This window comes from Capsicum annuum, chromosome 2, assembly GCF_002878395.1.
Source record: "Capsicum annuum cultivar UCD-10X-F1 chromosome 2, UCD10Xv1.1, whole genome shotgun sequence".
Taxonomy (NCBI): domain Eukaryota; kingdom Viridiplantae; phylum Streptophyta; class Magnoliopsida; order Solanales; family Solanaceae; genus Capsicum; species Capsicum annuum.
This window is the reverse complement of record NC_061112.1, coordinates 35,922,429-35,940,023: the sequence shown is the minus strand read 5'-3', so window position 1 is coordinate 35,940,023 and position 17,595 is coordinate 35,922,429. Positions and strand designations below refer to the sequence as shown.

Sequence of the window (17,595 nt, the reverse complement as noted above, 5' to 3'; positions counted from 1 at the left end):
AGTCCATAAATCTTGACAATAGACATAGTTTTTTGTCAAATAAGAAAAAAAAAATGTGATGGGAAACTTCCTGAGTCTTCTAACAAAATCTCATCTTAGGTCGCACAACTTACACTTCACTAGTAGTAAAGTACTAATGAAAAGAGAAGAAAGTTGCACTCTCACATTTTATCTTAAAAATAAAAGATTCCGCGGAAAAGCACTGTAGTCATATCATGGATCACAATCTCAAAATGACAATTAACAAGAATAAAATGGATCTGGATGCAGTGGAGAATCTGAAATGAGTTCTGTTTGCTTCAACCTACAAATGGAGTAACCGGTTTTATCAGCAGTTCTAGTCTATAAAAGTTTTCCCCTTAGGTGATTCAACCTACACTACGCAACAAAGGTAGGGTAAGGTGCAGCTGCATACATCCTACCTTCCCAAGACCCCACTTGTGGGATTACAATGGGTATGTTGTTGCTGTTTGGAAGTCAACATACAATTCAGGTATTGGATAACTAGTTATATCAGCAGTTCTAGTCTATAAGATTCTTCCTCTTAGGGAATGGCAATGAGCCTTGAAATCAAACTATGCAACCACCGCAACTTCGAAAAAAGGTGTTAATGTATCGTACAGACACAAAAAATGTGTGCAAACATAACCAAGATATCCCAAAAAATGGGGCTATGTTAGGTGATACCTTTGCTAACTGTGGGCTTAATTCCAGTCTCCACGCCAACCTGATCAAGAATCTTAGGCAAAGGAAGTAAGGCACCCTCTGCATTTGCACGATCGAGAGCAGTAACTGTTGAATGCAAAAAAAAAAAACTTAGCACACACCTGTGTCAAAATTACAAATTGAGCATTTAAATCTTTGTGATTCTTAACCCTTTAAAACTGAAAGCAAATATCACTTTTTCTTTTCTAAAGAATAAAAGGTCGAACTTTGAAAAGGTAAACATGTTGCAATTACCATTTATTAATGCCAACTCCGTAACTCTGTCTCAGTAAAATTATGCCAAAACTTCTCAAATATCGCCTCATATTTATGCATAGCAATGAACATCAAATCAAACACAGCATAGAGCTTAAAAAAACTACATAAAGGAGGAAAGATATTAAAAGTACAAAATGGCACAGGAAGACCATCATCTCAAGGCTTTGGACAATTTTATTTTGTAGTTAATATGGCATAAGATTGAATCAGTTGATCGCTAAGAATACAAGAAGGTCATACAAACAAGAATGTGATGGTATATTTGACCTACTTTCATAATAGACTTTTTGAGCTAATAAAATTTAAATGGGCCATTCACAAGGACAAATTGGGCTCATCCACATACAGGGCCATAGATTAGGAGGGTGAAATTCTCTAACAATCTGGAGAATAGGTTAAGGAAGGAACAAACATGCAAGAATTAGCCACGTGGAAAGAAATGAAAAATGCACTAAAATTTGGAGGGGAACAGCAAATTTGCTGGTATAAGAGGATAAGATTACCATAACATTTACATCCCCATGCCAAATCTGTCAATAGCAATTCCTAGCTATTTAACGCAGCAATTTGATTATCAAATATGGGATTCAATAATAACATGTTTTGACATAGAAATTAGAGAAGATAGGGGAGGCAAGTGCAAAGGAAGGAGAATAGAATGTTACCCTGACTCTGGGTGCTGGACGCTTGTTTAGATTTGCGAGATTGATTGAAGAATAGAAGGATCCCATCAAGAGAACTTTTTAACCTGATATCCGCACCAGGCTGCACCATAACTTTTTCAAATGATGGCTTTATCAACGAGCCATATGCAATAAACATATGGCCGGAACCAGATTTGCTAATAGATTGCAATTTTGCTGAAAAAATACTAGGCACGGCTTCTTTATGTTTCTTCAGTATTTTCTCATCTAAAGCTATGCATATTTTTGTGGGCTTCCCATTGTGCAATTCCTCAAAGCTTTTTCCATGCCAAAAGTAGCAAACACCAATTTCTGAAATGGCCAAAACACCTAAACTTGCATCATTTTCATCTCCAGATTTAATGCAGTAGCTATCCAAAAGGACAGGAGGGTGATCCATGGCAAGCAAGCAGCACGCTGAGTTCTTTTTGCTACCATCTAACTTCCAAACTGCTACATGTCGGTCACCAACAGAAGAAGAAAGAATATGTCTCCCATCTTCAGAGAAAACCATACACCGAACAGCCCCCTAATACAAAAAGGAGAAAAGAAATAAGGTGACTCACAGGGATGGTAATAGAAGTATTCTGCTGACTGCAATCTGTATTAATTTCATTTAATCACAAAGCAAATGCATCAAAAAGTAAGCATGTGAAAAATAAAAGGAAAAATCATCACACTCACAGGGTGGCCTGAAAATTTCTGGAGCCTTTTGTCATCGAAGCAATTGAAAATTTTCAACTGAGAAGTTGCTGTTGCTAGTATTTTCCCATCTGGCTAGACATAAGCCACAAGAGGAACCAGTGTCAGCAGAACCAAATTAAGCATAGAACATTGGCTGCTATAAGAAAACGACTACAGGAATGCTAATATGAAATAGAGGGGGGAAGAGGACATAACCGGAGCAAGGACATGTATCCAGCACATATAGTGATCTCAATATGACACTAGATGAATCTTGATCTTAGCGCAGGGAATCTTGTATCATGTTGGGAGTACTCTATTTTACATTATAAAAGGGACAAGTGATAAAAGTAGCCACTCTTTCAGTTACTGATCCAGACTAACTAGAACACAAGATAATTAAACTGTGGCTATCATCGAAGACAATGAACATTTACAGATACAAACCTGACGAAACTGATAAAGATGATATTGCTTTAGTGGACGCTTTAAACTTATGCAGTAAGTTCCCCGACATGGAGTCAATTTGGCAAACTAGTCCATCAGCACCAGCCGTGTAAATGAATGAACCATGTGAAGGGAATGAGATGGCGCTGACACCGCTGCTCATTGACGTACAAATTTCAATAAAAGCAGGGGAGACATGTCATATCATCATCTTACCCATAACAAAATATAGAAAGATGCACCTTCGAACTGTGAGAATGATAAATGTAAAAATAACAGAGACAAGCATCAAGATGGAGACAGAATAAGTGGCATGGTCTACGGGTCATTACTACTTCAGAAAGTAACTTCTATCACAAAGAGCTCTGCTTTACTTTTAGAACTTTAGAATACAAAAACACTGAGCAACTAATGACAACAAAAAATACAAGAGCAAACATGGTATTAAAAATTATTTTCATCACAAATACCACGAACAGACAAAAATTCATCCAAAATCTCCCTTCATCAAAATTGGACATATGTCCTAGACATCAAACTCTGAGCCTCTATACTTATACTTGCCAAATTGCAATCTAAAGCTAGTCTACATTTTCTTCATAATGTGTCCTACACCTAGCATTGAAGGATTTATATAATTGATCATATGTCCAACACATAGTATGCCGGAGAACACATAAAAGAAAGCTTCCCAGTAAATATATCATTCTTCCTGTAAGTCAAGATAATTTTAGTTATGAGTTTAGGCAAGAACTCACCCAGGATGGCAATCACTAAATTTCCATTTCAGATGACCCGCAGATACATCTAAAGCAGAAACATCACCACTGCCTGTACCTAAGATCAATAATGAAGTTCCAAGCTTCCTTTTTTTCTGACCAACCAGTAATAATTGTTCTTGTTATAAAAGTGAAGAATAAAATAATAATAATAATAATAATAATAATAATAATAATAATAATAACAATAATAATAATAATAATAATAATACATTTCATTTATTTTCTCACACAGAATTGCACCTTTCTGTCACATGATAAGAGCCACTTCATGCAAGTATAATCTATTGAAAGATGACCACCTGGCTTAGTAAACAAGCTTTCTGTCTCTGTTGACACAATATCTGCAAACTCGGTCTGTATTTGACCCTTCACTGTATCCCATATCTGAAAAGAAAGATTCACAAATCGCATATTTAAATAGAACTCCAATAAATAAAAACGTGAAATTGCTTAACAGGACTATACCTTGATACGGCCATCGCCAGAACTGATAGCAAACAAGTCCAAGGAGGGGCTCAAACAACTCAAAATATCCCTTATATTTGTTGAACCCATTTCTGGAAAGGAACTTAGGGTACAAACTCGAACAGGAGGTGACGGAGAAGATAGAGTTGCAGGATGGTGAAAAGCGGCAAGTAGCAAGGGCAGGAGCGGCGTATGGGGAGACTCGTAGCACGCTTCAAATTTTGGGGGTTTTGAATATGAAGTTTTGTAAAAATTAAAGTGCACATAAGCATGATTTTGAATATTGTGGTTAAAATTAAACACGGAAGAAGATTTAAAATATTTTTAGAATATTATAGATGATTTCAAAATATTATTTTTTATTTATTAGATTAAAAATATCCATAATATGTTTTTAGTCTAAAATGCTTTTTATTAAAAACTGAATGACATGACAATTGATGAATTATTTAATTAATGAGATAAATGTTGAAAACAGCGCTAAACTTGGCGTGAATTATTGTAACGCCTCGAAAATGGTCTCGAGACGTCACACGGTGCTTAGGACCACAAGTGATCCCAAGCTAACTTATGTACTGGCATACTGTTAAGCAACTGATTAAATATGCATAAAATAACTAAGTTTACTGTGCGGAAACATAATAATGATGGAATCTGTAAAAATACAATACTGATACAATTATATATTCTGATAAATTCTAAACAAAGGGACTGAAATTACATGACTGACTTTGACTAACATCTATGAAGCCTCTACTATACTAACTATAGATAGCTCGGACGCGACTCTAACTACTACTAATCAATACATCTATAATCTATATCTATAATATATTAAAAGTGTGAATACACTTAGAAAAGTGAATTGAACTTTTTGCCCTTCATTAAATAATTTTGCAATAGACAAAATCATCTTTTTACTATTTTTTAAAATTTTAAAAATTAAAAATTCATTAAAACTTAATTCGCAAACCTTTCTTTATTTGAATTATATACCTAAAATTTAGGAATTTAAAATCAATTAAAATTATATCTTAAATAAATCTTTAAAAACTTTAATTAATTGGTGTTACTATTTTGACAATTTTTTCTTTAACTCACGTATGTATCCTTTTGGATAAAAGTTCAGTTCACAATTAATTTTAGTTATAATCATTTTTGGTTTGATTATTTAATCTAAGTAAGGATTCATAAATATTTTGAAAGACCATCATACCTTTTATATTTTAAATAATTTTATAAAACTGAACTTATTAGAATAAGGTACACGTGTGAGGCACGTATATCTAAACTAGTATGAGTAAGAAAGTAAAATACATAAATAACATTTAATTAAAGTCCCCGAAGTAGGAGAACTCATCATTTGCTGGCTGAAATCTGCAACTACTTGATTCTGATTGTACATACTACAACTTGTACCTACATTATGAGACAATGTAGCACATAAACATATATGTGGATCAGTACTTTTGGAATGTACTAAGCATATGGAGTGAATGCATAAGTAAAATTGTAACTATATATATATATATATATATATATATATATATATATATATATATATAAGTGCATGTATTTTGTAAACAATGCATGCTAAGTAAAAATGACTTGCATTGGCTTGAGTAACTGAAAGCTGAGAAATCATATATCATTAATAGTAAAACATGTTGTATAAATATCGTGAGTCATAACACTTAATTCTAAAAGTAGTACTTCTGTTCTGTTTGCAAATCATGTAGGTAAGTGAAAAGGGCTAATCTTTATCTTCTACGAACTGAAAACGGTAAGTCTATAACTGAGGCTTAGTAAAGCAATATTTGAGTGAGTCTATGAGCCTTTACGCTTAGTTTCTAAAACTGTTCTGTTATTCTATTTATGAGACTTTTAAACTGTAGTGCTAAAAGCTTTAGTATACATATATTAGCTGTAGGAAAAATACTTTATCTGAAGGGAGGATCTTCTACAACAACAACAACAACAAACCCAGTGTATTCCCACTTTGTGGGGTCTGGGGGGGGTAAGATGTACGCAGTCCATACCTCTACCTCTGATGAAGTAGAAAGGCTGTTTCCGAAAGACCCCCGGCTCAAGTTACGAGATATCAAACAAACACATAGTACAGCACAGAAGCAGATGACATAACATAGATACTGCAGCCATAAGGAATATAAAACAGAGTAAAGCAGGAATGCAGGAATATAAAGCAGAGGAAAGCACACAGATTCGTAACAAACATAGAACACGGAACACGGAACAGAACATTGAATACGGAATCATACCAGGAATACACCCCCACCAATTACCTCCCTACCTTAGCGACCCGAACAGGCCCTAATCCTCTGCCGTAATTCGCATCTTCCAGACCTTCCTATCTAGGGTCATGTCCTCGGTAAGCTGTAACTGTTCCATGTCCCGCCTAATCACCTCACCCCAGTACTTCTTCGGTCTACCCCTACCCCGTCTAAAACCATCCAACGCTAGCCTCTCACACCTACGGACCGGGGCATCCATGCCCCTCCTCTTCACGTGTCCGAACCATCTCAATCGTGCTTCCCGCATCTTACACTCCACTGAAGTCACCCCAACCTTCTCCCGGATAGTCTCATTCCGAGCTCTATCCCTTCGGGTCAGTCCACACATCCAGCGCAACATCCGCATTTCTGCCACCTTCATTCTTTGGGTGTGGGAGTTCTTAACTGGCCAACACTCCGCTCCATACAGCAAGGCCGGACGGACTACCACCCTATAGAATTTACCTTTAAGCTTGGGCGGCACCTTCTTATCACACAGCACCCCCGATGCAAGTTTCCACTTCATCCATCCCGCCCCGATACGGTGCGAGACATCCTCGTCAATCTCACCGTTACTCTGGATCACGGACCCGAGGTACTTGAACTTATCCCTTTTCTTTACCTCCTGCGCTTCTAGCCTCACCACTACCTCATTCTCTCGCCTTACGTCATTAAACTTACATTCCACATACTCTGTCTTGGTTCTGCTCACCCTGAACCCTTTAGACTCCAGAGTTTGCCTCCACAGCTCTAATTTGTCGTTCACACCCCCTCGCGTCTCATCTATCAGGACTACATCGTCTGCAAAAAGCATACACCACGGCACCTCCCCTTGGATACGCCGCGTTAACACATCCATTACTAGCGCAAACAAAAAGGGACTAAGAGTAGATCCCTGATGCAATCCTGTCAGGACAGTGAAATGCTCTGAGTCTCCTCCCGCCGTCCTCACCTGGGTTTTCGCTCCCTCATACATATCCTTAATTACTCTGCTATATGCCTGCGGTACTCCACTCACCTCCAAGCATCTCCAAAGCACCTCCCTGGGGACTTTGTCGTACGCCTTTTCTAGGTCGATGAACACCATGTGCAAATCCTTCTTCCTTTCCCTGTATTGCTCCACCAACCGCCGTACCAGGTGAATTGCCTCCGTCGTCGAGCGGCCGGGCATAAATCCGAACTGATTTTCCGAGATAGACACTATCCGTCTCAGCCTCACCTCGACCACTCTCTCCCAGATCTTCATAGAGTGACTCAGTAACTTAATCCCCCTATAGTTATTGCAACACGAAGGGAGGATCTTCTAACCGACATAAACCATGGGAGCTATAATGGAGTCCAACATCTTGTTCCCCTATGGGGAAAACCTCATGACGGGGTGAGGTGTCATACTCTTGCCAAGGAGCATAGCCTGAGATAAATAATCACATCTGTAACTGTCATCCATATAGAAATGGGAATAATATGATAATATGTACCTATGTTGGCTAGGTAGTTTTGTAGAAGATAGGGTACACTAATCCCACACTTCCAGCTCGGTGCTAAATACTACTCCCTTTTAATCCGTATCTCATTCTATTGGAAATCCACAATAAAACTAGCATAAGGGTTATTATGAAACCAATTATGCATTTATCTAATTCAATCTGTAAATAAAGCTATTCTAATTTTTGTAATCTGTAATAAATTTGTAAAGTGGATTCCATAGCTAAACTGAGGATTCGAAGATCAAATACTGTATAAATATCTGAAAATAGGCTAATCTCAGGGTGCTTAAAAGCACGAGTTCTCAAAACATCAATACTCAAAATAGGGCTTCATAACCCATTCTTTAGATTCATGTAAGTTCATAGAAAAACATCAAGCTCAATATACTTATTGAAATACTTCAACAATATCAAGATAATAAAATCAAGAATCACAATATCATGCTTAAAACTAAGTTGGAAAATCTGAAAAACCACATTACACGCATAAATATATGAAAATAGTCATGCACTTCAACATTCAATCACTTGTAAACTCATAATCTTCAAATACTAATAATTGAGTATGAACCCTAATATGAAATCATAAGAAATTTGCTGAAAAATATAATTTTGGGTACAAAGACGAAAGGATTTTCCTTGTTCATAACCCCACATACCTTAATAGACTTGGTTGGGTGTAGAGAATTTGACTTTGAAACCCTAGGAGGTGATCTTGAATGTTTTCTTGAGATTCTTGAATTGTGATGCTTAATTCTTGGTTTCTTTCTTGGAAAGGATGACTTAAATTTGATGTTCTTGGGAACGTTTTTGAACTTCTTGGATTAGAAAGCTTAGATTCTTGCTTATCTTGAAGAAGGAATAATAGAGTTTTGAAGTTCTTGGAAGAGGATCTTAAGTGGAAATCCTAATCTTGTTCTTGTGAATAAAAAAGATTAGAGGTTTTCAAAACTGATTTATGATAGCTATGTATGTGTTTTTGATGATTTAAGTCATGGGTGTTGAGGGAAAAGACCAAAATACCCCTCCGGGTTCAACTAGGAATTGCTGAATTTTTAAGGGTGACGACCTTGGTTGATAGGCCATCACACATGTGATAACCTATCACACCAGGTCATCACATCAGAGGCTGATTTTATGAGTTGCTGGTCTGGGATGACGACCTTGGCTGATAGGTTGGCACATATGTGATGGCCTATCAGCTCAGGTCGTCACTTGGGAGCTGAAATTAATGGCTTACTGTTTTGGGCTGACGACATGGCTGATAGGTCGTCACATATGTGATAGCTTATCAGCTCAGGTCATCACTTGTTGACAGACAGACATGTTGAAGTAAAGTGAGTATAACTTTTCACTCCAATATCGGATCAAGGTGAAACAAAATGCGTTGAAAAGAAGATTCAAAGACCTTTCATTTGATATAAGGTAGGACACGTAACTCATTATGTACAAGGACTAATGGTCATTTAAATTTGACACAAGGTGAATCATTTACTAAAACTTAATCGATAGGAGCGTTCTCAACTCGTCTTTGAGTTAGGAGGGTATTATGACCTCGATAAATATACGAAGGCATTCCCACATCATATATTTGCTAATCACATATGTGTATACATAAAATAATTGGGTTCAAGTCCGTACGTATAGGAGTAACGATTTAAATTCTAGTCCGAAAAAGGTGGGGTGGTACATTATCTCCCTCTTGGAGTCATTCGTCCTCGAATGACGGATGGGATCTTGTTGAAGCCTTAGAGACATAGAATAACCTAGACATGATATGTCTTCTAAGAAAGGATGTAAATGGGCTGAAACATTAAACTTTTATCATGAAACTTATTTCTGAGCTAACTTGCCTTTACTTACTATAAAGAGCTGAGAATTTAGAATTCGTTTGAAGTATTCATGATACAATCATACATATAGAATTGCGAAGTGATAACTTATGCAAGGACGAATCATGAGACAACGAGACTAAAATCATACAATGGGTATTACGATGTCTAAGCTGGAATACTTGGAAAACTAAGATCTTTCACTGAACACTTAAGGACTGAATCATGACTAAATATATGAATCTGAAATTGATGCATGGTGCATGGACTGAGCTAAATTCGCAATTTTCATGAATGCTAACATTTTACCTGATAGAATGGTCTTACTCGCGAAACCCTGGATAGTAAGACTAAACAAAAACTTGGAACTCTATAGAAGCTTATCTACCTGATTGCTAAACTGGATTGCAGGCTATACGGACTGAATCATACTGAAAACTTATACTCAACTGGAGTACTTCTTCAACACTCTTTATAATAAGTCCTAATAACATTAGGGAGTAATGAATTCTTGGGCATGATCTGAATAAGATAGTTAAATAAGGAATCGTAACATGGCTATAACTCTGTAGTATGTGACATAGACATATAAATCATAGACTAAGATAGAATTACTAGGCCTTAGGCGATGTAACTTCTTACTTTCAAGCTTAGCAACACTTCTCAACTACTCCATCAACTATACTATTCCCCTTAAATACCATACCCATTTGATTAAACTTATAAATCTTCAAATGGCATTGATAACTCCATCTACTAAAGTCTAAACTGAACTAAATTCTCTCACCATGATCAAGCCTAACTCGAAATCACAAGATACAACACATTATACTATAATACTAGTCTAAACCACATGATTCAATATTCTATGTCTCCTCTAGAGCTCACACCCTAAGCATAATATGCCTTACCACCTCAATGACTAACTCAAAACTCTTACTATGGATTTACTAACGCATATTGTATTCATCCACTTACATCCCAGCCTGACATTCAAGCCTATTATTATAACCACATATGAACTTTAAGGAAAACACCCATAAAGGCATACTCCTCCTAATCTCTAAACCTCTATCAACAACAACTTTCTTGCACTATTCTTAAGAAAGACATACTCAAAATTCTCAACTAACTATGACATGTACTAAAAATTTACCTTGATATTCCTTTATTCTTTAGCAAAATAATCTTTCTTAATGAGGGTCATCAACTCTCTCTCTCTCATCTAAACCATACTTATCCATTATCATCACCACTATCATAACAAAAGAAGAGGTCACTAAAGGGCTAACACACAAGGACCTGAAGCACGAAAGAATAGTATACATAACTTTGACACTTAACTGAGGCCTGAGGAATAGATTGTCAAATGTATGGATTTATTAAAGAGGTCAACTGAGGACATACATGATATAAACTGAATTTTACTAGGATCATGAGTACTGAGAACTAATCATACTCTGAAACATGAGTTCATATTTATCATAAGATATTCAACATAAGACTGGAGTAAATAGATTTATGAGGGATGACTCAAATCACAAAGTAAAGTTGTTACTTACTAGAAGTTGAGAATGGATTGTTACTTACTTACTAGAAGTTGAGAATGGACTTGAGTACGCATGAAGTATGTAATCATTGGCCTTTGGCATGGATCTATCATGCATGACAAGAATATGATGTGATAACGACTAAAATCTAAGGAATACTCTAGAGAAAGAAATGATCACTATCTCATCACAACTCTTGTTGACATATAACACAATCTAATTCTCAAAACTTGATTTGGTTCTTCACTCTACCATCTCCCTTTTAGATTAAAGCTGACATTCTAAGTCTATAGAACCCTTTACTAACTCTAATCTAAACTGCAATCCCTTTACTCTAGAGTCTAGGGTATAACAATACTCATAAATAATAAACTTACCCTGAAAGACTATACTTTAAAGTGTGAAACCCACTACTAATACTTCCTTCTGAGATTCAACTCTTGGATTTCTATAGCCCCAAAAATTATCATATAACAACTTAAACACGGATCAACTTAGATTCTATATCATTCAAGCATAGTGGCAGACGTCCTTAGTAGACTATTTATGGGCAGTGTTGCTCATGTGGAAAATGATAAGAGGTAATTAGTTTGAGAAGCTCACCAGTTAGCTAGATTGGATGTGAGGTTGGTTGACTCAGCTGAGAGGAATGTTTGGGTCCAGAGTAGTTAAGAATCCTCTTTAGTTTTAGAAGTGAAAGAGAAGCAGGATAAGGACTCTAGTTTGGTCAAACTGAAGGGTTCAGTTAAAGACCAAAAGGTAGAGGCTTTCTCTCAAGGGAGAGATGGTGTGTTGATATACCAAATTAGATTGTGTGTGTCGTGTGTGGACGATTTAATGCAACGGATTATGGAAAAAGTGCATGGTGCACGTTACTCTATTCATCCAAGAGTGACCAAGATGTACCGCAATTTGCGAGAAGTCTATTGTGAAGTGATATGAAGAAGGATATCGCAGAATTTGTGGCCAAGTGTGTTACTTGTCAACAAGTTAAGGTAGAGCACCAAAGACTTGGTATCGCATTATGGGAATTTGGTATTACCACTTGGAAATGGGAAGAGGAGAACATGGATTTTGTGACAGGGTTACCCCATTCGTGTCATCAGCATGATTCGATTTGGGTCAGTGTAGATGGATTGACCAAATTAGTCCACTTCTTTCTAGTTCATATATCCTACACAACTGAAGATTACGCTAAGCTATTTATCAGTGAGTTGGTTAAATTGCATGGAGTTCCATTATCCATTATTTCAGATAAAGGAACCCAGTTTACCTCAAAGTTTTGAAAGCATTTCAGAAGGGTCTTGGTACCCAAGTTCATCTCAGTTCGGCTTTTCATCCACAGACAGATGGTCAGGCGGAGAGGACCATTCAAAACTTAGAGAGTATGTTGAGGGCATGTGCTCTTGACTTCAAAGGCAGTTGGGATAACCATTTGTTGTTGATCGAGTTTGCCTACAATAACAGTTACCATTCTAGTATTCAGATGGCCCTATTTGAGGCTCTTTATGGGCAGTGATGTAGATCACCATTCGATTGGTTCAAAGTAGGTGAGGCCACTTTGATTGGGCCAGATATGGTGTTTGAATCCATGGATAAAGTTCAGTTGATTCGAGAGAGATTGAAAGCAGCTCAGAGCTGTCAGAAATCTTATGCAGACGTAAAAAGGAGAGATCTTGAGTTTAAAGTAGATGATCTTATTTCTTTGAAGGTTTCACCCATGAAGAGGGTATAGAGATTTGGTAAAAAGGGAAAGCTTAGTCCCCGATATGTGGGTCCCTACAGGATTTGTGTAGTGTGGGGAAGGTAGCGTATGAGCTTGAGCTATTTGCAGACTTGTCATTAGTTCACTCAGTGTACCATGCGTCTTTATTGAAGAAGTTTATGGACGATTCAGCTATTGTAGTCCCTCTAGAAAGCATAGATATTCAGAATATCCTTTCATACGAAGAACTTCTAGTAAAAATTCTTAATCACCAGATTGGTAGACTAAGGAACAAAAAAGTTCCCTTGGTCAAAGTTCAGTGGTAAAATCAGTCTGTTGAGGGTGCTACATAGGAAACAGAAGTAGACATGCGAACCAAGTATCCTCACCTCTTTTCCACAAACTTAGATTCATCCTAAGGTAATAGTCTTTCTTAATTTAGTTCTTTTCTAGTCTCGGTTTCAGCCATGCGATCATCTTCATGTCAATTCATGCATTCGCAGATTAGTTTAGTTGCTCAGTATGTTTTAGATTCAGTATCCTTAGTTTAACTAGTCTCATTCGATTGGTTCAAAGTAGGTGAGGCCACTTTGATTGGGCCAGATATGGTGTTTGAATCCATGGATAAAGTTCAGTTGATTCGAGAGAGATTGAAAGCAGCTCAGAGCTGTCAGAAATCTTATGCAGACGTAAAAAGGAGAGATCTTGAGTTTAAAGTAGATGATCTTATTTCTTTGAAGGTTTCACCCATGAAGAGGGTATAGAGATTTGGTAAAAAGGGAAAGCTTAGTCCCCGATATGTGGGTCCCTACAGGATTTGTGTAGTGTGGGGAAGGTAGCGTATGAGCTTGAGCTATTTGCAGACTTGTCATTAGTTCACTCAGTGTACCATGCGTCTTTATTGAAGAAGTTTATGGACGATTCAGCTATTGTAGTCCCTCTAGAAAGCATAGATATTCAGAATATCCTTTCATACGAAGAACTTCTAGTAAAAATTCTTAATCACCAGATTGGTAGACTAAGGAACAAAAAAGTTCCCTTGGTCAAAGTTCAGTGGTAAAATCAGTCTGTTGAGGGTGCTACATAGGAAACAGAAGTAGACATGCGAACCAAGTATCCTCACCTCTTTTCCACAAACTTAGATTCATCCTAAGGTAATAGTCTTTCTTAATTTAGTTCTTTTCTAGTCTCGGTTTCAGCCATGCGATCATCTTCATGTCAATTCATGCATTCGCAGATTAGTTTAGTTGCTCAGTATGTTTTAGATTCAGTATCCTTAGTTTAACTAGTCTCATTTGAGGACAAATATTCCAAAAGGGGCTATAATGAAATACCCCGTACTATTCTTAGTCCATTTTAGCTCTTAGTGTGTCAAGGGTCAACTTTAAAAGTGAATAACTCTTGATACGTGTGGAATTTTCCATCTCTAGACCCACCAAATTATAGATAATTTAATCAGCTTTCCAACGATTCTAATTTTGCTTAAATCAGATACCCGGTTGATAAGTTATTCAGTTTTAGTGAGAAACAGTAGGCCAATGTGGTAGCACCGCGTTGCGCTGGAAGGCCGATTCGTAATCGTCCTCTTTCCAGTGAAGCACAGCGATTACGCTGTGTTATGGTGAAGCCCAAAATCCCACTCATCCTTTTCCAGTAGCTCACCGCAATTGGTCGATATCACACCAGGAATTGTGGTGTAGCATAGCACTGCATCGCGATGGAGTGCAAATGGCACTCATCCTTTTCTAGTGACGCAACACGATTACGCTGTGTCGCACCATGGTGGAAAATGGAACTTATCTCTTTTCCAGTGAGCCATCGTGATTGAGCTGCATCGTGCTGAGGCTCAAAATCGAGATTTCCAGTTCTAAACTTAATTTTCTAAAGGGCAATTTACTCTTTTTTTTTCAAGCCCCAAATTGGTGAAAACACTAGATTAAACCTATTTTAAGCATTATACGCTATTTATTCACAAAATTTCTCTCCAAGAAACCCTAGATCTTCAAATTTTAAGCCTCAAGAAATCTAAATTCTATATTCCTTTTCCAAGATAATCCAAAATTAGAGATTCCTAATTCAAGATCTTCAAGAAACAATCTTCAAGAGCACAAATAAGAACTTAAAGTTCGAGCTTCTTCATCTATTCATCAATTAAGGTATGTGGGGTTATGAACAAGGATAATCCTTTCATCCTTGTGCCCAAAATTAGTTTTAAAGTTGAATTTTTACATGAAATTATGTGAATTCAGTTTAGGGTTTATACCCACTGATCACTAATTGAAGATTATGATATTATAAGTGATTTAGATGTTGAATTGCATGTTTACTTTCGTATTGTATACGTGTGACATTATTTTCTAAATTTAGAATTAAATTTGCAAGGCTTTCACTATTAAGCATGAACTTTATCATGATTTGACATGAATTTAATGAATGGGCTATTAAGCCCTAGTTTGAATGTTGATATTTCAAGAATGACTATGCTTTAAGCATCCTATGATTAGTTAATATTTAGGTTTTTTATCAACATTTGATCTTTTGATGTCAGCTAAGCTTTTAATTACAGTTTATGGTAAACAGATACACAAGTGGTTTTCATTATAAACCCTTATACTAGTTTTAAAAGTGGATTTCCTACAAAATGAGCATACAGATTATTCCCCCCCCACATGCTCAGTTCCAGAATTACTGATCCACATATATGTCTATGTCCTACATTGTTTAATAATGTAGGTTCAGGTGCTCAGTTTCAGCAACATGAGTGATTTCGAGCATCTCCATTTACATCCCAACAGTTGGTGAGTCCTCGTAGTTTGGGGACCCAGTTATTAAGTTTTTCAGCTTATTAGAGTAGTTGATTCAGTATTTTTCAATCAGTTCGAGTCAACTGGGGATTTGTTCCAGTGGCTCTCCAGTTGTTAGTAGTAGAGGTTTGTCATAATACTAGTTATGATTCATATTTCTAGTGTTGATTGTCCAGACTTTCAAGTCAAGTATTTTTCAGATTTTATGTTCAGATAATTTTAGCTTAGATCAGACAGACTTCCATATTGTTTCTATGTTTGTATTTCTCTATTATGAGTTTCAGATTTAGTAGAAGGCATACAGGGTTAGCTTGAGGCTACTCATAGTCTTGAGCACCGTGTGATGTCTAGGGACCCATTTTTGGGCCGTTATAAAAGTCCTTTGAGATCTCCAACCATGTATTTTCTTCATAGTGACGATTGAAAATAGGGACAAGCTTATGGTATGACATTTGTTGCATAGAGATCTTTTTTGTGTGTGAGAGAGAGAGAGTTCTTGCACTTAAAACTCCTTATTACATTTTTAGTAGCTTGGGGTGTAGAATTTTCTTTCTTGTGAGGATTGGCATGCGAAAAAAGTTGGGGTAGGTGATTTTGTCACCTTCCGAAGAATAAGACAAATGGAGTATAGCTAAGTTGTGGTCAAGAGAAAGCCATCTCTAAAGTATTGGTTGCTGTTTCTTGATTGTTCTTTAAAGTCCTATGTATCCTTGAATGTTGCATCTTATGATGAGGCGAGTAGTGGAAATTACCTTAGCCCGTATGGAATGAGTAGTTGCGACTAAAGTTGAAGTCATTGTGAGCTTTAATGTATAAAAAGTTAGGCAAAGAGAATTGTTGTCTCATGGTAAGAGGTAGTGTTGCTTGAGGAAAAGCAAATGCTTTAAGTTGGGGGTGTTGATGAGTGATGATTTTACCACTCATTCTCACTGAACATTTTTGCACATTACCTTGTTTTGAATGAATAAAAGAGACATATTGGTGATAAAATGCACTAATATCCACTCTTTGCGGGCATAGAGTTGAGGAGATAAAAAAATATGGATTGGAGCTGAAAATGATCAAAAAGGAGCATAAAAAGTACAGCTGAATACTTGGAGTAGAAAGGCCTCAGGTACCGCAGTTGGGGTCTGCTGACCGCAACATGACAGTCAAGTAAAAGTCACTCAACCGCGATCATAGAAGTTACCTGTGGTCGCATAACCACGGTAGCAGCCAGACCCACGCGATTGCGGCTTAGCTGAAGAAATCAGCCCAAGGTAAAAACTGGAAAATTTATATGGCTAATCCCAATTTTTACAAAAAGAATCAAAACCTAGCATTATGTATCATATTCCATCTTCCCCAATTTTTAGTTTTGAGCTCTTGAATTTATAACCTCTATTTTTTTAGAAGAAAATATTATATAATTTTTAGGTGAAGAATACATTGGAGACTTTCTAAGTAGAAGATTAGCTCACTTCTATTGTTGATTTATGAGAGTGCCAAGTTTGAAGTAACATTCACTTAAGCTTTATAAATCACTTCAATGGAGATTATGGTTATATCTATGCTTATTTATCTTATGTGTATCTCGATTTCCGTTATAGGGTTATGTGTGAATAAGGGTTAAAGTCTGTGTAGGTTGTTATTGATTAACTTGTACTTAGTAGTTCATGTTTATGGGTTTTACATTACTATGCCAATTTGGTTGGGATTTGATGGGTGAAAGCCCCCAATACCCATGGGTATGATGAGTGTAAGCTCTCTAGGAAACTCGAAGCCATCTTCGAAAGAAGGGTTTTGGGTGATGTTTAGGAATCCATATTATCCTTGAAAGAGGGATGCGGAGACCAAAGCAACGATAGACAATTGTGTGTGTAGTTTGCTAAATTTTCACTA

At 36.8% G+C, this 17,595-nt stretch overlaps 1 protein-coding gene across 7 annotated transcripts in view; it reads right to left on the bottom strand.

The window, feature by feature from the left end:
• LOC107858431 (WD repeat-containing protein 43) overlaps window positions 1–4,343 on the bottom strand; it is a 28,534-nt gene extending 24,191 nt beyond the window's left edge. For all 7 annotated transcript variants that reach the window (XR_001670960.2, XR_001670958.2, XR_007051659.1 and 4 more), the window contains exons 1-7: window positions 4,046–4,343; window positions 3,821–3,964; window positions 3,557–3,672; window positions 2,799–2,953; window positions 2,352–2,440; window positions 1,650–2,196; window positions 688–792 (exon numbers count right to left, since the gene is read on the bottom strand). Coding sequence is in view for 4 of the 7 variants with exons in the window: in XM_047405745.1 (XP_047261701.1) it covers window positions 688–792; window positions 1,650–2,196; window positions 2,352–2,440; window positions 2,799–2,953; window positions 3,557–3,672; window positions 3,821–3,964; window positions 4,046–4,135 (1,246 nt within the window). In the remaining 3 variants the exon portion in view is untranslated. The remainder of the gene's footprint in view (window positions 1–687; window positions 793–1,649; window positions 2,197–2,351; window positions 2,441–2,798; window positions 2,954–3,556; window positions 3,673–3,820; window positions 3,965–4,045) is intronic.
• Between the last annotated feature and the right edge of the window lie 13,252 nt (window positions 4,344–17,595).